Source organism: Artemia sp. Qi Xiang Cuo, chromosome 3, assembly GCF_049724085.1.
Source record: "Artemia sp. Qi Xiang Cuo chromosome 3, ASM4972408v1, whole genome shotgun sequence".
Taxonomy (NCBI): domain Eukaryota; kingdom Metazoa; phylum Arthropoda; class Branchiopoda; order Anostraca; family Artemiidae; genus Artemia; species Artemia sp. Qi Xiang Cuo.
In genome coordinates this window covers 58,028,502-58,051,587 of record NC_142796.1, presented here as the reverse complement: position 1 = coordinate 58,051,587, position 23,086 = coordinate 58,028,502, and the positions used below count along the sequence as shown (strand labels likewise).

The following is a 23,086-nucleotide window of genomic DNA, read 5'->3' as shown; positions in this document are numbered from 1 at the left end:
AGTTCAATATGGCTCTTACTCTTCTTACAAAACTTATTTTTATGTAAGGTTTTTTTTTTAATTAATAATGATAAAAAATTGAAGCCTTATGGTCTTTGCTATAGAGAGCTCAATTTACATGCCTCTGAAAAATCATACCTGATTTTTTCACGCAACAATGAATGGATCTTGCTAGGTTATTCCATTTGTTGATGCAGAAAGAACAGCATCGTTTTGATTAGACCATTTTTCAGATTTTTTGTGCCACAATAATTTAGCATCTGTCGCAAAGTATGTATTTTAACCTTATTTTAAGTATGGCTGTAATTTTAAGTACTTTATAATAGATTTACTATGTATTTTTCCCTTACAAAACTTTACCTTATTAAAGTCTTTGGAGTGGGGGAAGCGTAGAACGCATAAAGAAGAAAACTTTAGCGTAGACTGTAGGAGAGGGGGAGGGTGAGGTTGGAGACTCATCCAATACGGGGCGGAACTTCACTTATCTCCTCCGTTCCCGATTTAGGAGATTAGAGAGACTCTTTGGGCTGTAGAATGTTGGACCGTTTGAGTTGTGGAAGACGTTAAAATACTCAAAAATACTTTATATTTTCAGTTATTGCAGGATTGCTTTCATAGATTGTGGATTGGCGAGCCTCCTGACCCATGATTTGGATGAGCCTCAACTCATAATATGCAATTTTGATTAATTGTTCCGTGTTACGTGCATATATTATTGTATAGATGTTATTTTGAGTTATACTTTTATCGCATTGCATTCCTTTTTAAGCCTTGAGATAAAAACTGAAACCTTAGCGTAAACAGTGGTGGGGGGAAGTCTCCCCCCTCACATGCATAATTGAGCACCCACAGAGAAAGTAATACAAATGAAATTAATCTGTCTTTTGAAAATGTCTTTTTTCAAAAGACACGACAATATTTGTCTAAAAGGCCCTGCAGTGATATCACTGACATTTTTGCTTATTTTTAGTCCTTATTACTTTCAGATGTAAAATTTAAAATATTATCGAATGGGATTAGTCGTCCTCTCCCTGAATAATTCATATTTGGAAAACTCACCCCCTGGGAAATTCCTCCCCCCTCCAAGAACATTTTGTGATCAATTAATGTGATCAAACATGCCCTATTTTCTTCATAAGAAAACTTTATAGGTTACAGTAATTTTTTTGCCGTTGGATTATCTTTAACAAAAAAAGCTATTCCAGTTTTGGTCTGGTTCATTTGAAGAAAAAAGGTGTAAGGGGGGACCAACTCAAAACTTTTGACTCTCAAAAAGGTACGTGATAAATAGGCAAATGAGCTGTTTTTTTTTAAATGAGGAGTTCTTAGAAGAAGGCCCAATAGTTTTGGCTGTGCAAAACCTTCCAGTTGGTGGCCCTGTTTTTACTGATCTTATTGCGAAACTAAAAACCATACAACATCGAAACCTTATTGCCTTTATGGCAATAAGGAAATCCTTTTATATGGAGGCAAAATCTACAAACAGAAAAAATTCTTTTAGTATCTAGAAAGAATTATATAACCGTTGCAGTTTATAAACCTATCCTCCGATTTGCGCTGCAAATGGGATGATATTAGGGGGTCAGGTTTAATGCTAAGGGGTGGACGAGCGGGGCTGACTGTGCACAACAAAATGCGGAGTTTTTAGAAAAATAACCAATAAAAACCTTATATGCCCCCAGGGCATATACTAAAATAAACTAAATAACTAAAATAACTAAATAACTAACAATAAACTAAAATAAAAACCTTATATGCCCCCAGGGCATAACTTAAAACCCTTGCTCTGAGGGTTGTGAGGGAGTGTCCTCCTCAAAAATATATTTTCTATCTGGAAATCAACTATGCTGAACGAAATAGCTATCTCAAAATTTTGATTGGATGTGTTTGGGGGAATGATTAGCGTGGGGGGGGGCTAGTTCCCCTCCAATTACTTTTGACTATTAAAAAGGGCACTATCCCTTTGAATTTCCAATCGAATGAGCCTTTTTTGAAGTTTCTACAACAACGCCTTCTATAAAGACCTTATAGGCCCCCAGGGCATAACTTAAAACCCTTGCCCTGAGGGTTTTGGTGGATTGTCCTCCTCAAAAACATTTTTTCTATGTGAAAATAAACTACGCTGAACAAAATGGCTATCTCAAAATTTTGATTGGATGTATTGGGGGGAATGATGGGCGTGGGGGGGGGGGCTAGTTCCCCTCCAATCACTTTCGACTATTAAAAATGGGCACTATCCCTTTGAATTTCCAATAAAATGAACCTTTTTGAAGTTTCTACGACGAAGCCTTCTATAAAAACCTTATATGCCCCCAGGGCATATCTTAAAACCCTTGCCCTAAAGGTTCTGGGGGAGTGTCCTCCTCAAAAACGTATTTTCTATGTGGAAATCAACTGAGCTGAACAAAATGGCTATCTCAAAATTTTGATTGGATGTGTTTGGGGAAATGATGAGGGTGGGGGGGGGGGCTAATTGCACTCCAACCACTTTTGACTATTGAAAAGGGCAATAGCCCTTTAATTTCCAATCGAATGAGCCTGTTTTGAAGTTTCTACGACAACGCTTTCTATAAAAACCTTATATGCCCCCAGGGCATAACTTAAAACCCTTGCCCTAAGGGGTGTGGGGGAGAGTCTTCCTCAGAAATATATTTTCTATGAGGATATCAACTACGCTGAACAAAATGGCTATCTCAAAATTTTGATTGGCTTTTTTTGGGGGAATAATGGGCGTGGGGGGGGGCTAGTTGTCCTCCACTTACTTTCGACTATAAAACGGGCACTAGCTGTTTTACTTTCCAATTGAATGAGCATGTTTTTAAGTTCCTATTACAACGCCTTTTATAAAAACCTTATATGCCCCCAGGGTATAACTTAAAACCCTTGCCCTGAGGGTTGTGGAGAAGTGTCCTCCTCAAGAATGTATTTTCTATCTGAAAATCAACTACGCTGAACAAAATGACTATCTCAAAATTTTGATTGGATGTGTTTGGGGGAATGATGGGCGTGGGAAGGGGGGTCTAGTTGCCCTCCATTCACTTTCGACTATTAAAAAGGGTACTAGCCCTTGAATTTACAATCGAATGAGCCTGTTTTGAAGTTTCTACGACAACGCCGTCTATAAAAACCTTATATGCCCCCAGAACATAAATTAAAACCCTTGCCCTGAGGGTTGTGGGGGAGTGTCCTCCTCAAAAATATATATTCTATCCGGAAATCAACTACGCTGAACAAAATGGCTATCTCAAAATTTTGATTGGATGTGTTTGGGGGAATGATGGGCGTGGGGGGGGGGGGGGCTAGTTGCATACCAATCATTTTCGACTGTTAAAAAGGGCACTAGCCCTTTAGTTTCCAATCGAATGAGCCTGTTTTGAAGTTTCTACGACAACGCCTTCTATAAAAACCTTATATGCCCCAGGGCATAACTTAAAACCCTTGCCCTGTGGGTTGTGGGGGAGAAAATATATTTTCTTTCTGGAAATCAACTACGCTGAACAAAGTGTCTATCTCAAAATTTTGATTGGATGTGTTTGGAGAATAATGGGCTTGGAGGGAGGGGGGGGGCTAGTTGCCCTCCAATCGCTTTCGACTATTAAAAAGGGCACTAGCTTTTTGAATTTCCAATCGAATGAGCCTTTTTTGAAGTTTCTACGACAACGCCTTCTATAAAAACCTTATATACCCCAGGGTATAACTTAAAACCCTGGCCCTGAGGGTTGTGGGGGAGTGTCCTTCTCAAAAATATATTTTCTATCGGGAAATCGACCACGCTGAACAAAATGGCTATCCCAAAATTTTGTTTGGATGTGTTTGGGGAAATGATGGGCGTGGGGGTGGGGGGAGTTGGCTAGTTACACTCCAATCACTTTCGACTATTAAAAAGTGCACTAGCCCTTTAATTTCCAATCAATTGAGCCTGTTTTGAAGTTTCTTCGACAACGCCTTCTATATAAACCTTGTATGCCCCCCAGGACATAACTTAAAACCCTTGCCCTGAGGCTGTGGGGGAATTTCCTCCTCAAAAATATATTTTCTATTTGAAAATTAACTACGCTGAACAAAATAGCTTATCTCAAAATTTTGATTGGATGTGTTTTGGGGAATGATGGGCGTAGGGGGAAGGGGGGGGGGCTAGTTGCCCTCCAATCATTTTTGACTATTAAAAAGGGCACTAGAACTGTCGATTTTCAATCGAATGAGCCCCATTTGAAGTGTCTACGACGACCCCTTCCGTATGAAGTGCCTCTGGGAAAAAATAAATAAATAAATAATAAAACATTGGAGCCGTACGGCCTTTACTATAGGCAACCCTACAGCGTTGCCTCCGATAATCAATGTAGTTAACTTAAACCATTCAAAAGTAAGCAACTATAACTGTCTTTGGTCCTGACTATTGCAGGGTAAACGATTACTCTCCATTAAACAATAACAAATACTCGTCCTAGCCGAGAGGTTAGAACATTAGACTTGGGTCCTTTGTCGTGAGGATTGAGGTTGGAGTCCAGGTGTTTTTGGCTAGTTGGTTTCGAACGGGGGTTAGTGGCGTGATTCTGTAAGCTTAGCCAGATTCGGCAGAGCTCTAAATGGTTACCTGGAGAAATCTGGGAAGGTAAACAGGAAAGGAGTGTGAAAGCACAAGATGAGTCCCCCCTCCATTGCACATCCTTGTTGAAGGGTCATGATACGAAGATCTGTACCTTCAGCAGCAACTGCTAACGCCAATGCTGTATTCCTTCCTTTTTATACATGCTTTTTAACATTTTGAAGAAAGTACATGAGCAATGTGAATGAAACTTTCAGAAATCAGCTCAAATATCAAATCCTGATAATTTCTGAAAGGTTCATTTACGTCACTCTTCTGCTTCCTTTAAAGATCGGAAGAACATTGTGTCTGAAAAACGATTACACCATTAAAAATAACTGAGCTGGTGGCTTATGCTGACCTATAGGCTTCTCAGGACTCTGGCATAACTGTTTCAAAATGCTTGATCCTTCTGAAGAGATTCGGCAATCAAAGAGAACATGTTTGATTTTTCCTTTAGTTCGGTAGTAATTTAAAATTGAAAAGGGGAGAGTGATGGAGACCCAAACTAAAAAGAACATGAAATCCCTGATTTCAAATCGCAGTTCCAGAACCATATTTACACTTCTGTTCAAAGGAGATTGTATTATGAAGAGCAGTAGAGCATTGATCTATGTCTTAATTATTTTTTCATTCCATTTCATTGATTGCTAGAGTACTGCAACCTCATTGACCGGAGAATTTGCAGGACCATTATGGTTCCTTCTCAATGGCGGTTCTGGCCTCTCTTGGCCCGGGGGCAAAATCTTGATTAGCGCCCCCAGCCCGGTCTCCCAAAAATGTTCAGGCCCAGTTTTAACAAAATTTTCATTTATTAACAAAACTTTCTTTTACTAAAAAATTTTCCATTTATTTAAATCTGACTTTTTTTTATTTAGCCTGTGCAAAATTATTAATTATCTCGACATCCTGTAAAATACGAACAGTTTTGAATACAAAACATCACAAAAAAACAAAACATTAAAATTAATTAAATTTGGTGTATTTACTTTTATTTTCAGGGAATGACGACCAAGATATGGGAAAAATGAAAATTTCAGATTTAATTTTTTTATACTTACTGCCAACTGTGGCCTCTACTTTATTCAAAAAAAAAAAAAAAAAAAAAAAAAATGGTTGTAACCGTTTGATTGAAATTTTGCACCCCTAAAATTTCTGCGCCCGGGGCAAATGTCCCCTCTGTCCCACTTAAAAATCACTTCTGTATCCTTCCCTTACTACTGAGGATATGTGAGCATTCCTCTTGTTACCTTCAACATAAAATATCATGATCAATCCACAGATCTATTTTATATCTGTATCACCTTTTATAAAGACATCTAATACTGTTTTAAAAATCTTGAATCAACTGATCAGCTGAAAGAATCAAGAAAGATTTAGGAAGGAGAGGATACAATGATATTAAAGCAAGCTTAACAGGCAGACGCAGACGCACCTAACCCTGGTTTTTTAACTGATCCATGTGAACAAATTTCAAGATGTTCTGAGTATTTAGTATACCCAGAATTAAATGTTATCTTTAACATATAATTTCATGACGAGTTTACAAATCTATATCAAATCTGTATCACCCATAGTAAATTGAATCTTACTCAGCAAGATACAACTGAGGTATTTTTACAAAAAAGGTATTTCAAAGTCTAGGGAGGGAGGGGGGACAACAATGCTGTTGTATATTTTTTTCAATAAAAGTACCAAAACAAGTCATTTTTCAATTAAAATATCAAGAAAGGGTATTTTTCAAAACTGGAAGGGGGCACCAAATCCCCCAAATTGACATCACCGATTAAGGATTCCTGCACCCAGCAATACTTGGTTGAAACGGAAAATACAATTTTGAGAAACACCGTTGAAATATAAGAATAGATGTTAAAATCTGGGCAGTTAAAATGGTTGGGTTTTCGGGAGCGGGTGCATGGAGGTGGGGCGGGGAATGGCTGGTAGGTTGTAACAAGAAAAAAAAAATTAAACTTTTTTCTTTGAAGATTAATTATTTCTTTTTATTGTGAAAAAATAATAGATTAGATTTGTGTTATTATTTATTGAATATGTTTTATGTTAAAAGATGGTTAAAAGATAAAGCCACCCACAGGACTTTTGTCTTTTATGTGGTTCTTTAGTTTTTTATGTATTGCAGTTGTGTTGTATTTTTTTGGGTGAACTAATAAATATGTGAATCTCAAATCTGAAGAACACCCTAATAGTAAAAAAAATTAATTCACAAAATTTAGTATTTCCTTTGCGTAATCCAAAAAATCATCATTTTTTATTTAATAAATACCAAGTTTTGCTATTTGCCCTGAGTTCAGCATATGGGTTTATTTTCTCTTAAATACTGATGTAATTTGAAAATCTTCGTAGCAACTTCAAACAAAACACAAATTTATCAAAGAAAACTTACATAAGCAATAATTCAAAATGTTTTTCGTTTTTGCTATTACCACTATCTATAGCTATAGCATTTAGATATAAATTATAAAAGAGCTAAAAAATGAAACTTGAAATGTGTCTGCATGGGTCAAAAGAAGCAGGCCAGTTGAAAAGGGGAGCAGCTAGTTTCTTTGTTAGTTAGTATGCTACTAACATCTGATCACATTAAGACTCATTAAACAATAGTTAATGTTATTAGTTAACTATTTAATTAATTATAACAATAATTATTATTATTGACACTATTGGTTAATTCATATAAACTACATTAGTGCTTATTGAACAAGAAAAACTTACCTGTTTTCTGGAATGTTTCCCGGTCATATTTCACAGGAATATTCCTCCTTTTCTCAAATTCAAATGTAGGATCATTAGCCAGCTCTTTGCCATGTGATTTACGGAAGGCTTTAGTCCATTTTGTCTTCCTTGGGTTCTTCTTCTTTTTGAAAGCTTTTTGACATTTTGATCTACAGAATCTAAATGTCTGAAAGTAAATAAATAGTTAGGCTATTTAGATGGGAAAATAAAAAAAAACCTGTTTAAAACAAAAGAGCAAAATGACATGGGATACAAAAAAAGATAAGAAAAAATAGAAAAATGTCATTGTTGTGTGCTTCTAGTCAGTGATCCAAGGCTCGCTATTGTTCAACAAAAGGGAGGGGGGGGGGCTCAAACAAGCCACAGTTGGTTTGAGTACAGATTCCGGTGTAATCTAAGGTGCTTAAAACGAATATCGGGGTGCACCTGCTTGCACTAATATAGAATTTGACGATTTTAGCCTACAAAAGAAGAAATTAGCCTATAATGACCAAGTTTTTTTTTAACCGTTAAAAAAAATGAAAACGAATCAAACTGCACATCATTTGAACAATCAGATTGTATTTTACACGCTGTTAATAAACACAAAGTCGACACTTGAATCTGCAAGAATATATAAACGTTTGAACAAGAAAATTCCCCCTGCCCCCCAAAAAAGAAAATTTTCCAAATAGTGCTGCTTTATTCGAAATATTTTCTACACAACCTATAATTTTTATCTCCCCAAACGATAGATCGCTCTTTTCTGAATCAAATAATGTATTTACATTCTATACAACCAATATTTTTAACCAAAAAAAAAAAAAAAAAAAACAACAACAATAACAGATGCCTTGTTCTGCGATTGCATGAGCGAATTTCATTTCCACAGCAATAAAAAAAAAACCGAGCATCATTACATATTGGGTTTTAGTTGCATAAAATAGTGAAAGTTAAAACATAAAACGAAAGGATTTAGGATATTTATCTGCTCCAGCTAAAGGTAAAGATTCCAGCAACAACGATTTTAGGGGGGTGTCAGTTGTCTTAAGTGAGGTACACCAAGTTTTCTAGCCAAGTATTGTTGTTTCATTTAGGGGTCGGCACCGTTTCAGTTTTTGGCTAAAATAGAAACCGTAAAAAACGGCAGTTAAAAAACAGAACAGAAACAGATTCTAACAGAAACGAGGAAAAAAAACGGAATTCTGTTTCTTTTTTTTTCATTTTTTTTACAGCAAAACAGAAATGGCACGTCTTTTTTTAAAACAGATATTTCCGTTTTTTCAGTGTTTTACGCTTATGAGTAAAATGAACATTGACAAGCATTGATTAATAAAAAAGATCAAATATAAAAAAGACCAAACATTCAAAATGGTTACATAAATCAAAACTTATCACTTAGAAACATTCAAAGTTCAAGTGACCTTGCAGTCATTCGTGAGCACTACTTTCAATTAAAGTACCCAGCAATACTAAATGTACTCATACTTGGTACTGAAGTTGCAGGCACTGCGAGATGTATACAAGCAATTTCACTTAACTCTGGGTAAGTGTAGAGATAGTCAGTCAAAAATTCTAGCAGATCAGAATAATTTTTTCCTGATCTATGTCTCTATTCCATATGAGCTATAGAATTTCCCGAGAAAAAAGACGTTTTCAGTGAAAATTTCAAAAATTTTGCGTCGATTTATTCGCATTTAGATCATAGATGTTTGACTTTTATTAACTAATAGAGCAGAAAGCAAAGATTCGGAAACTGACCAATCTCCATTAATCTTTTTCTCATTGAGCCTCATTAAAAATAACAACTGAAGATATATAGCTGAGAGAACAGTCTAATTCATATGCCCTAATAATATTTCCTGCTGCGCGGCAGTGCTTATATTGTTAGCATTTTGGTTTGAAGAGTTCATCTGAAGCCCAGCTGTGCCGAGAAATTTAGCAAACAAGCTGTCTTCTTGATGTGGAGTCGGTGATGCATTTTCGTTATTCTTTGTCTTGATAGAAGTGAGATTGGGAAAGATTCAGAGTTCAATTGGATTTAAAGGAATCCTTCTGTATTTCTCTTCTTGGAAATGAACTGCTGGAGAAGTGAAGAGACGGACTGACAAGCTGAATCTCTGTCTATATCAATTATTTTTTTGTATATTACAGGGTAAAAAAAAACAGCTCTTGAAAAAACAGCTCATATCAAACCTAGGACTGTTAAAATATATCTCATGGGTTAGACAGCTAATAATTCCTTCAGGTCATTGGCTGACTCAGGAATAGCATTACTATCTGGCATCTCACAAAAATAACTGAAGTCCTTTAATCATCAGCACAACTTGGCTTGCCAAAATATAATTATACCCACTAGCTATCACTGTTGCCTGTTTGAATGGGCAAAGAACCTCAATGACAGCTTCCACAATGGACCACTCATTGTTGTCAAGTTGGAGCTCTCTGATTTTAGCATCACAAAGGCTTCAGTTAAAGAATTTGCATAGTGACTCTTTACAGGCACAATACATTTCTATCATAGTAAGGGTGCTGTTCCATTGAACATTCATGTCTTTTGTGATAGATGGACTAAGATTATATGTCTCTATACATGACAAGTGTCCAAATCCAATGAAAGTTGCAAGAACACAATATGATTCTATTCACAACCAAAACACAGAAAAACGATGAAAAATGGGTGTACAAAAAACAGAAACGCCAAAAAAAATAAGAAAAAAAAATTGACAGAAACAAAAACGGTAATAAAAAATGGCTACCTCTTTTCTTTTTTTTCTGTTTTCAAAAAAAAAAAAAAAAAAAAAACAGAACAGAAAACAGAGAAAATGGTGAAAGAAAAACAGAAATGGAATTGGAAATGGTGCCAACCCCTAGTTTCATTGTTGTGTTTTCTTCCAACATTCAGTTTGTTCTGTTTCTTGTTTCTGCCCGACCTAGGGGCCAACAGCTTGGGACTGGTGTAAATTCCATGTCTGAATTAGTCCAGATTTAATCTAACATTTTTACTTTTATTGCAAATTTTGTGATGAATTCTGATTTTTAACAAGGAATTTATTAATCCAAACCCTGTGAAAAAAAAGAGCTGTAGGCTACTTCCCTGCAGGTTCCATAATGTAGGCTGAGCATCTTTAGTGTATTTACTTCTGTACAATCAGCATCAAATTGGGAAAGATGGAGGCAAATGACCAATCCAATGAAAGTTATTGAGTATTAAGGCATCACAGCCATATTTGAAAAGACAGATTTTGGACAAAAAACCTTTCCTTCCTAAGAGTACCTGATCTGATTGGTGTCAATTCATTTGATTGGTATTGTCAATTTTTTAAGGGATGGATTGGGAGCAGGCATATAGCAATTCAATAAAATCTAACCTCTTGAAGTAAACAACACAAGAGACAAATGCGTATTTGTCTCTTGTATAGTTTACTTCAAAAGGTTATATTTGGTGTTTTTTTTTCCCTTAGTATTCTGTTAGTTTTATTCTTTTTTTTTATCTTTTGACTTCTCAAGATGCTTGATTCAGGGAATGCTGAGGGGATTCCAAACTAAATAAAAAAGCCACTATGTGCATTCAGGCTATCAACAGAGTATATCTGCAATATCTTAGGAGCAGCTAAGGTTCAGAATATTCAATCAAAACATGCTATGTGCATCTTGGTTGTCAGAAGGATGTATCTGTAATATCCCACGAGCAGCCAATGACATTTAGTTGAAACTTTCAGGGAATCTTGAGTGGGTATTGAAATAAATCAAAAGCCACTAATTAGAACTTTTAAATTAGAAGTAGATATTTTAATTCTTATACCAGAGACATGAAAATCTTGACAAATATTCATTATATTAACTAAAACTTTGGCAATCAAAAACGAACATGAATTTAATTTAAAAAAAAAACTTTCCCAAAAAAAGGTTTTTCAAAGAAAAGTAAAAAGCTTAAGATTAGCAGAAATAAATTCCTATAATAATTCAAACACAAAACGACCAGAAATTACTATTAAAGAATAGATAAAACCCAAGACAAACAGAATTTAGAATAAACAATAATAGAAAAAATAGAGATACCAGGTGCTAATATAGATGAATAAATAAATTTTAAACCAGTAAAAATTAAATTATATGTTCAAGTCAAACTCAAACAAACAAAAATTACTACAAAGTAATACACAACAGGAGTTTGGCTACTGCCCTTTTCCCTAACCATAAAAGTACAAAGCTTGTTGCTTTTTGTGCTTGATGTTTGTTTTGAGCCTCTTCTTATTTCTCTAGTCTTCCTTGCTAAAGTACCAAAGCACTATTTAGTTAGACCTTTACAGATGTTAAAATATCCTTTTATAGTATATTATATAATTTTAATTCTATAGTGGATTTCTGTCCTGCTACAAGAAAAGGTTTCTCAATTTTGAATATAGGTAATGATATCTGGATTTCTTTTTGTGTGTTGCACTATAATTTACTGAAGCTTCAGCTGTCCTTATGCTGGTGCTGGTACTTGTAAGGTCTTTTTTTTACCATGTTGCACTTCCTCTAAGAAATAAAAATCCTATACATGTTTTTCCACAATTAACTTGCAATTAAATTATGTACAGTAAAGCTTGAAGAGAAATCCCTGCATCTGCTTCTTTTGAAAAACAGCACCTGGAATCTATGATAGACTCCTTTCGGCTTCTAGGAGGTTTCATCTAAATACACAATTAATACAACGAAAAGCAACAAAACCAACAGATAAACAAACAGTTTTTTTTTATCAACAATCATTTTTTTTTCATTTCTTAAGGAATATAATACTCTTGGTTTTCATATAACAAAAGCAATTCATATAACAGAAAAAACAGTAAAATAAGAAACAATGGAATTGGATGGTTTATGGGAAAAATGAGTACTCGAGCTGCCCTAATCCCAGAAATTTAAGGCCTGGAGGCCAGCTAGTACCTATTTCGCTCTTGGTACTTGCTCTCGCTCTTGCTCTCGCTCTTCTGCACTCACTCCGCTTTTTTTAATCAATATTAGTATCTACGAAAAAATCAATTATGCTTTTGTACAACTATCTTTCATCTGATGCATTAATGGCATTAAATAGCTCCTCAGTATTTTTATTCGTCTTCAGTCTTTCAAATGTACGTTTTATATTTGCTGCCAGGTAAGCTGTGTTGTAGAATTCAAAAATTATATGCTGTAAAGTCTTGGACACTTTTAAACAAAATCTACAGTGTGGGTTGTCCCTTTTTTTCCAGTCATGTTCTTCCTTTCTTAAAATCAGAGTTACTCTTTATTCTGAAATAAAGAATATTAGTTTCCTGAAATGGGAAGATCAGAATAGGAGGTAAGAACCGTTTTATAAGTATTCTATTTCGGGTTGAGTCATGTAGAGTAAGAGACTTGGTTTTGATAGAAATGGGTGTATCCACTTTAGAATTTGCCAACTAATCAGCAATTTTAATATAGTATATACCCTGATGACTTGGAACATGCTGAAACTGGATGGAAATATTTCTCTGTTGAGGGTCAAAGAAAAAGCTCCAAAGGTAATGCAGATCTGAGTCTGGTGCTGATTTGTGCACTTTAGAAATCAATTGTAAGGCTGACTTTGAGTCTGAAAAGACTACACTTCATTGATAGTGGAGGTTTTGCTATAACTACCTTAAGTGCCTTGATTATAGCTTTAATCTCAGCAGTCAGGATGGAAGATCCATTTTGCAGCCTTGTACAAATATTCAAAGAGTAGCATGGGATTGTCATGGCTGAAGCAGCTTTGGACCCTTTTACTGAACCATCTGTGTAGATATGTAGGAAATCAGGGTAATCATTTAAGAATTTCTGTTTGAAAACTACCTTAATCTGAGTGGGGTGAAAACTTGACTTCTTATCCCTTATAAGCTCAGTGCACACATGAATAGGATTAAACTTCCATTTTGGAGGCTGAAGATGTAAAATGCAACTCACTGTATCCTTATTCCAGTTGGAAGCTAGTTCAGTGGAAAGAATCCAAGAGTGGATATACCAGCTATCATTCATTGAACAATTATTACTAAAGGTTTTTGAAAAAGCCCAATGCAATTGACCAATTGCTTAGATTTTTTTGTAATACTTGATTACCATCATGTTCTTCCATTCTTGCACTGACGGCATACCAGTTAGTGCCCGGACCTTAAGACTTGGGGTAAATTTGTGAAAACCAAAAGCTATTTTAATTGGCATGTCTTGGAGGGTTTCCAACTTTGCTAAACTTGTTTTGCATCATCCTCCGTATGCTTCAATACCATACTCAATCTTTGACCAGATAAACCTTTTGTAAAAATCTCGCATTACAGTTGGTGAGCTGTCCCATTTAGTAGTAGCTAAACATTTTAAAAGAATAAGCCTTTTCATGCAAGACTTTTTAACAAAATCAATATGGTTTTCCATGGTCCAAATGGATACCAAGAAGTTTAGGAGAAGGGTTGTAATCAATTTCATTTCCCTTTATCCATATTTTGGGAGGGACAAATCCTTTTCTTTTGTAAAATATAGTTGCCTTAGTCTTTGATGCTGATACTGGTAGAGAATAAGCCATAAAAAAGGTGCATAGCTCTTTCATTGTTTGGTTTAATTCTGTTGCCATATCATTTGTATTGGACCCAGAGCTCCAAATCAAAAGATCGTCAGCAAACTCCGCTTTGCAAGCATTATCAGAGCTGAACTTCAAATTAGACAGAAACAAAGTGAACAATAAAGGGCTAAGTGATGACCCCTGTAGGAGTTCTTTATGCACTGGATATACATTAGAGTATTCCCTATGGACTATCTTTATAATGCCTGTTGGATAGGTAATTATCTAAAAAAATGATAACCCCCTCTGGGAAGTCCATATCTTTAAGATATCTGCAGAGTAAAGTTTTATCAACATTGTCAAAAGCAGCCTCCAAATCCACCAACATGGCAATTAAAATCTTTCCTTGCTCTGTGGATAGTCTCATAGCAGCTTCAAGGAGGACTATATTGTCCACAGTGGATCTACCCTGATGAAAAACTGATTGCGACCTTGGTAGTAACTGGTTAGATTCAACCTGCTCTGGATCCTTGATTTTCTTTATTTGCATAATCAATGTTTTCAGTTATTCGACAACTCTGGTAATCATGTTCTTTCTTCCTCAATGTGTGTTCTGAGTGGAGTTCCTCTGGGAAGTGTCTTGAATCCTAAACTATTTAATATCTTCATCAATGATGCTCCTTCCATTATCAGCAGTAAATCAACTCTTTATACAGATGACCTGAAGCTTCTTGGACCAGCTTTGTCCTATGAAGATCATGTGTTTCAAACTGGGACACACAACAAACAAATGCAATGAAATTCTCCAAGAGTGTAGTAATTGTAAATCTTTCCATCCTAAAGAGCTGACAACTTGCAACAACACCCAGCCTACATGCATCAATTGCAAAGGCCCACATGAATCTAAAAATAAATCATTATGCCCTGCATACAAGAAAAGAGCTCTAACACTCCAAATATCAACAGAGAAGGCCATCCCATACCCCTTTGCAGCAATGGAAGCAAACGCTGCCCAACAATACCCAATAAAGCCTGTAATGAAACCAACCAAAACCTCCAAGTCAAATGCCCCCAATGCATCAAGCACCCCATATAAAACACCATCTTCTAAGCCCCCTAGCTCAAATCCCTATCAGAAGGAATGACCAAGCCAACAAGCCTCCTTGTCCGGTGAGATGAGGTCAGCCTGGCCCTCCCTCCCAAGAAGAAACAAACCAGAAACACTACCAGGAATCAATCCCTTAACCAACAAACATGATGCACTACCAAAAATGCAATCCCCAAATATATGTTTATTCATTCTAAACTGTAATGCAGTTCAGGCCATGAACATACATCCACTACAGAAAACAAAAATTATTGCAGAATTGGCAAAAATCTACATCCCAGATGATATGCTCATTCAAGCAAAAAAAGATCTTGATTTACTGTTAACAAAGCTGAACATTGATACACAGTCGTATGAAGAATAAATCAACAGCACAACATTTATCAATGCTCCAATGGAATGTAAGATCACTCACAGAAAATAAGCTAAATGAACTAATATCATTTATGAATAATAATTCAATTAATATTGCTTGCCTCCAGGAAACTCATTTAACCCAAAATCAACAAATTAAGTCTCTGGGATATACTATCCTGAGAAAGGATAGATCTTCAGAGAGAAAAGGAGGTGGTGTAGCTTTATTAGTTAATAATAATATAAAATTTTGTGGCATCAATTTTCCAGATTTTGAAAATGATGTTGATGTAATTGGTATAAGTGTTTGGCTGAATAATTTAAAAACATACATAATAAGCTTTTATAACCCTAATGGCCAAACTACAGATGCCAAGGATTTCTTTAATTATATAAATAATTCTAATATGTTAAAAAATATCCTTATTTGTGGTGACTTCAATGCCCACAGCCTTTTGTGGGGGAATAAACCAGCAAATAAAGCTGGTAAATTTATTGAGCATATGACTTCAAATAATAATGAATTAGTTGTTGCTACCCCTCCAAACCTGAATACTTATTTCAACCCCAAAAGTGCCAAATTCTCCACAATTGACCTACAAATTGTGTCTTTAAATTTTTTGAACAAAATTTACATAAATAAAATTGATAGTCTGTGTACAGACCACTTTGCTATAGTTTGCTCCCTAAATGAACCTGCTGAAACTTCTATCTCATACTTCCAAATATATCAACACTAAAGCAAATTGGTCTATTTTCCAAAATAAGCTAAATGATGAAATTACAAGTTTCACCCAAAGTTCATGCATTTCTAACACAACAGTTGACACACATGCTGAAGCGTTGACATCTTTACTAATAAATACAGCTAATCATGCTATCCCCAGGACAACACCTAAGAAAACATTCCCTAAACAAATTCCTAAAGCATGGTGGACAAATGAGTGCCTAAATAAATGGAAGATAAAAAAGGCAGCTAGGACAGAATTCATAAAAAAACCAACACCTACTACATATTTAAAAAAATTACAAGCAGAATCTAATCTAAAAAGGACTATAATAGATGCTAATTATAAATACTGGAATAATTTTGCAAATAATCTCTCCAGAGAAACGCATGAGCCAATTATACATAAAGTCATAAGCCACATATGTGGGAAAAAGACTTCTCCCAACCCACTCCTGTATGAGCTTTTACATAATAATACCCATTATGACAACGATATTGAAAAGGCTAACCTATTTGCAACTCTTTTTGTTAATAAGCTAACATCAAACAATCAAAGCAATCTGTCCACAATTCCTATGAACCCTAGTTACCAACCACGCCCAGGATCCGAGTACATAACTAATCCATTTTCAATCCAGGAATTGAATAATGCAATACATCGTATTAGGTCCAAAACTAGCAGCAGCTATGACAATATACACCCTACATGGATAAAGACTCTCACACCTTCATACAAAAAAGAACTGATAAATTGTTATAATCATGCTTGGGTATCTTCTAGGTTCCCCAATATATGGAAGTGTTCGTCCCTCCTACCAATCCTAAAGAAAAATAAACCAAAAGATAACCTTGAGTCTCATAGGCCCATAATGATTACACCTGTGATGGGGAAAATAATGGAGAAAATGATTTATCACAGACTCCTCTGGTTTGTTGAGAAAAATAACATGATCCCACACACTCAAACTGGATTCAGGAAATACCACTCCTCAACAGATGCTTTCATTTTGCTAACAAATGCAATAAATGAATCTTTCTCAAAAAATAATATCCTAGTGGCAGCTTTCCTTGATTTTGAAGGAGCATATGACAATGTGAACCACCAAATCCTTTTAAATAAACTTGCAAACCTTGGAGTACCTCGCAAGCTAGTATCCTTAATTAAATCCTTCATAGAAGTGCAAAGTTTCATTGTTTGTGTTGGTTCAGCCTCTTCACCCCAAAAGACAATATCCAAAGGCCTACCTCAGGGAGCAGTCCTCAGTTGCCTCCTATTTGCCCTATATCTCTGGGACATGAACCTACCCCACACGAATCTATAATATGCTGATGATTTGGTGCTATGGTCATCTGGCAACACCTTTCAGATAGCACAGTCAAATCTGCAAAAGTCACTTTTCCAGTTTGAAAAATTCTCTCAACATTCAGATTTACCCATTGCACCCACCAAGTCAAAAATAATCCAATTTCACAGGAAGCGAAACCATGTTAATGCAAAACTACCTCTAAATAAAACAACTATTCCAGAAGATAATAATATTAATTACCTTGGTCTCATGCTTGACCAAAAACTTAATTTCCACCTCCACATTTCAAACACAATAAAAAAATGTTATAGAAAAGCAAATATACTAAAAAGACTTCTTTCCACACCCTGGGGTTGTAATTAGAAAACCTTCCTACAGTTTTATACATCACATATAAGACACCATATTTACTATGGGCTCATTGTCTATTGTGCATGTGCAAAGACCCAGATGCAAAAAATTAAAACAACACAAAATGATGTAACACGTCTCATATTTGGTCTTAGGAAACCCACAAGCACCAAGTTTCTGCTTATGGAGAGTGGATTAACAACAATAAGGGAGAAACGTAGCTTTCTCTTGACAAAACATCTTACAAAAATTGAATCAAATAGCTCACACACATTACATAATTGGTTAAGAAATCCAGCCACGTATAGAGGTATTGCAGATGAGTATGCCAATATTCAAAAGAAGTTCCCTGTACCAGCAAAGTCTATTGCACCTACTTTCCCCCAATCCCCTCCATGGAATTGGTCATTTCCCATAATAAATACTGAATTTTCAAAATGGAATAAAGATTTAACCCCCATTGCTTTTGTTCAGAAAAAATTTGCAGAACTTAATACAATTACTTATAAAAATCACTTCCAAATATTTGTTGATGGGTCAAAAATGAATGAGAAGGTTGCAAGTGGTGTTTTCCTTCCTCACCTGAAAATTGCAATGGGCGAGAGATTATTTAATAATTTATCTATAATGTCTGCTGAGTTAAATGCCATAATCATGGCATTAGATCACCTTAAGCAAAACCAATCTTTGATTGAAAATTCGAATAATATTATCATTTATTCCGACTCTTTATCAAGCCTTGAGTTGCTGGCCTCAGCTCCTCAATATAAGTTGGACATTGACACTTATCATTGTCTCAGTATTATTGATAATCTTGCTTCAAGTGGCATAAAAACTTACTTTCAGTACATTCCTAGCCACTCTGGCATAAGTGGTAATCATCAGGTTGATGAAATAGCAAAAAATGATATAAATATTGACCAGCCAAGTGGGAGACCAATCCCGAGTAGAGATATTTACCGATGGAGGCTATCAGAGATTAATTTTAATAAGAATAATCCTATCCTTTCCCCCTTTCCCAATAAGTATCTTTCTAAAATTTATCATAGAATTCGTTCTGGAACAAATGGACTAAATTTCCTTGCATTCTCATATAAGCTTTCTAATTCAAGTGGTTCAATTCCCCTGTCCCCTCTTTGCAGGCATTGTAATATGAATATTGAAACAATTGACCATTGCCTATTTGAATGTAATATGCTGACGTCTGCACAACATACCTTGCTTTCTAAACTGTTAAAATACTTCAAACACCACAAAATCCCACTATCAGCCAAGAGCCTAGCCAACTATACCTGCACACAGAGTATAGAAATCGACATCTATCATCTTATATTTGAACTCCTAGAGTCGAAAGATCTGCTGAAAGATATCTGAATATATCTAATAAGTATGAGGCAATCAAGCCAGTAGCTCTGTAGCCCACAGAGTGAAGCAAAAGGAAAACGGCTAAATAGTGTTACTGAAAAGCCCGCCTGCTGTTAAATAGAAGAAGAAGAAGACACTTATCATTGTCTCAGTATTATTGATAATCTTGCTTCAAGTGGCATAAAAACTTACTTTCAGTACATTCCTAGCCACTCTGGCATAAGTGGTAATCATCAGGTTGATGAAATAGCAAAAAATGCTATAAATATTGACCAGCCAAGTGGGAGACCAATCCCAATTAGAGATATTTACCGATGGAGGCTATCAGATATTAATTTTAATAAGATTAATCCTATCCTTTCCCCCTTTCCCAATAAGTATCTTTCTAAAATTTATCATAGAATTCGTTCTGGAACAAATGGACTAAATTTCCTTGCATTCTCAAATAAGCTTTCTAACTCAAGTGGTTCAATTCCCCTGTCCCCTCTTTGCAGGCATTGTAATATGAATAATGAAACAATTGACCATTGCCTATTTGAATGTAATATGCTGACGTCTGCACAACATACCTTGCTTTGTAAACTGTTAAAATACTTCAAACACCACAAAATCCCACTATCAGCCAAGAGCCTAGCCAACTGTACCTGCACACAGAGCATAGAAATCGACATCTATCATCTTATATTTGAACTCCTAGAGTCGAAAGATCTGCTGAAAGATATCTGAATATATCTAATAAATATGAGGCAATCAAGCCAGTAGCTCTGTAGCCCACAGAGTGAAGCAAAAGGAAAAGGGCTAAATAGTGTTACTGAAAAGCCCGCCTGCTGTTAAATAGAAGAAGAAGAAGAGAATAATTCCAGCTACAAATCATTAAGATTTCTAATTCAAGTGGTTCAATTCCCCTGTCCCCTCTTTGCAGGCATTGTAATATGAATAATGAAACAATTGACCATTGCCTATTTGAATGTAATATGCTGACGTCTGCACAACATACCTTGCTTTCTGAACTGTTAAAATACTTCAAACACCACAAAATCCCACTATCAGTCAAGAGCCTAGCCAACTATACCTGCACACAGAGCATAGAAATCGACATCTATCATCTTATATTTGAACTCCTAGAGACGAAAGATCTGCTGAAAGATATCTGAATATATCTAATAAATATGAGGCAATCAAGCCAGTAGCTCTGTAGCCCACAGAGTGAAGCAGAAGGAAAAGGGCTAAATAGTTTTACTGAAAAGCCCGCCTGCTGTTAAATAGAAGAAGACATTCCCAGCTAAATAAAGACAACAACAGCAACCGTACAAGAAAATCGAAATATATTTTCTTGATTATTATCGCTTCTAATCAGTAGTTGTACCAAACCTATCCTGCTCAAGTCATCCTCAGGGCTATACTGTGGTGTTTATCCTTCCCATAGTATAGTGCAGACGGTTTTATATCATCTTTTTTCCCTTCTTTTTTTAGTTTTATATTTGTGTTTAAAGCTTTTTCCAATTGGCATTGTTCAGATGTCCTCCAAAAAAAAACGTCCCCCCAGATCCCACATCAAATTCCATAGTGAAAGATACCCATCCTGGCTGGTCAAGCAAATTATCTGAAAGTTCTAATGATGGCTCCGATTCGGAGAATAGGACAATGATAACTGTAGGTCCTAATGCAACCATAAATGATGATAATGATGGGTTTCAAGAGGTCCTCTCTAGAAGCTCTAAAAAAAGGAAAAAAATCTCCCCAATTTAAAGCATTTCCCCTCTCCCTGCCCAAGATCCTCCCTCCAAAAACTTAGGAATTTACCTTAAAATTAATCCCACTACCCCCTTTGAAATAAAAATGATCACTGCAATAAGAGTTGCAATTTTTAAATTGCTAAAATCAATGTTCTCTCTTAACATTAACCGTGATGGATCTCTGCTTATAGCTGTAGAAGATCAGAAATCAGCAGATACAATAATTAACCTTAAATCCCTTCTGAATACCCCAATTATTGCATCTAATTGGAACCCAAAACAATCACCAACAAAAATTGTAGTTTACAATGTTCACCCAGAGATATCTACTCAGGAGTTAAAAGAAGGCCTCTCAGATAGGGCTGGAAACACAATCCCAGTTGAGGATGTTACCCAACTTGGAAAACCTAACTCTACTGGCCTAAAAACTAGTAGATCCTTCTTATTCACACTAAAGGATAAAATTGATATCCCAGAAAAATTATTCCTATTTGGGCAAATCAAACCACACAAGGAATACAAACCTAAGCCTATTCAGTGTCAGAAGTGTATCAAACTGGGACACACAACAAACAAATGCAATGAAATTCTCTAAGAGTGTAGTAATTGTAAATCTTTCCATCCTAAAGAGCTGACAACTTGCAAAAACACCCAGCCTACATGCATCAATTGCAAAGGTCCACATGAATCTACAAATAAATCATTATGCCCTGCATACAAGAAAAGAGCTCTAACACTCCAAATATCAACAGAGAAGGCCATCCCATACCCCTTTGCAGCAATGGAAGCAAATGCTGCCCAACAATACCAAATAAAGCCTGTAATGAAACCAACCAAAACCCCCAAGTCAAATGCCCCAAATGCATCAAGCACCCCATATAAAACAACATCTTCTAAGCCCCCTAGCTCAAATCCCGATCAGAAGGAATCACCAAGCCATCAAGCCTTGTTTTCCGGTGAGATGAGGCCAGCCTGGCCCTCCCTCCCAAGAAGAAACACACCAGAAACACTACCAGGAATCAATCCCTTAACCAACAAACAGGATGCACTACCAAAAATGCAATCCCCAAATATATGCTTATTCATTCTAAACTTTAATGCAGTTCAGGCCATGAACATACATCAACTACATAAAACAAAAATTATTGCAGAATTGGCAAAAATCTACATCCCAGATGATATGCTCATTCAAGCAAAAAAAGATCTTGCTTTACTTTTAACAAAGCTGAACATTGATACACAGTCATATGAAGAATAAATCAACAACACAACATTTATCAATACTCCAGCCAGAAATCCAGCCACGTATAGAGGTATTGCAGATGAGTATGCCAATACTCAAAAGAAGTTCCCTGTACCAGCAAAGTCTATTGCACCTACTTTCCCCCAATCCCCTCCATGGAATTGGTCATTTCCTATAATAAATACTGAATTTTCAAAATGGAATAAAGATTTAACCCCCATTGCTTTTGTCCAGAAAAAATTTGCAGAACTAAAAACAATTACCTATAAAAATCCCTTCCAAATATTTGTTGATGGGTCAAAAATGAATGAGAAAGTCGCAAGTAGTGTTTTCCTTCCTCACCTGAAAATTGCAATGGGAGAGAGATTATTTAATAATTTATCTATAATGTCTGCTGAGTTAAATGCCATAATCATGGCATTAGAACACCTTAAGCGAAACCAACCTTTGATTGAAAATTTGAATAATATTATCATCTATTCCGACTCTTTACCAAGCCTTGAGTTGCTGGCCTCAGCTCCTCAATATAAGTTGGACATTGACACTTATCATTGTCTCAGTATTATTGATAATCTTGCTTCAAGTGGCATAAAAACTTACTTTCAGTACATTCCTAGCCACTCTGGCATAAGTGGTAATCATCAGGTTGATGAAATAGCAAAAAATGCTATAAATATTGACCAGCCAAGTGGGAGACCAATCCCAGTTAGAGATATTTACCGATGGAGGCTATCAGATATTAATTTTAATAAGATTAATCCTATCCTTTCCCCCTTTCCCAATAAGTATCTTTCTAAAATTTATCATAGAATTCGTTCTGGAACAAATGGACTAAATTTCCTTGCATTCTCATATAAGCTTTCTAATTCAAGTGGTTCAATTCCCCTGTCCCCTCTTTGCAGGCATTGTAATAAGAATAATGAAACAATTGACCATTGCCTATTTGAATGTAATATGCTGACGTCTGCACAACATAACTTGCTTTCTAAACTGTTAAAATACTTCAAACACAACAAAATCCCACTATCAGCCAAGAGCCTAGCCAACTATACCT

At 35.8% G+C, this 23,086-nt stretch overlaps 1 protein-coding gene across 1 annotated transcript in view; it reads right to left on the bottom strand.

The window, feature by feature from the left end:
- The window catches only part of RpL24-like (ribosomal protein L24-like), a 40,137-nt gene that overhangs the window by 7,558 nt on the left and 9,493 nt on the right, over nt 1-23,086 (bottom strand). The window contains exon 2 of the mRNA XM_089087037.1: nt 7,313-7,499. Within this exon, the coding sequence (XP_088943163.1) occupies nt 7,313-7,499 (187 nt within the window). The remainder of the gene's footprint in view (nt 1-7,312; nt 7,500-23,086) is intronic.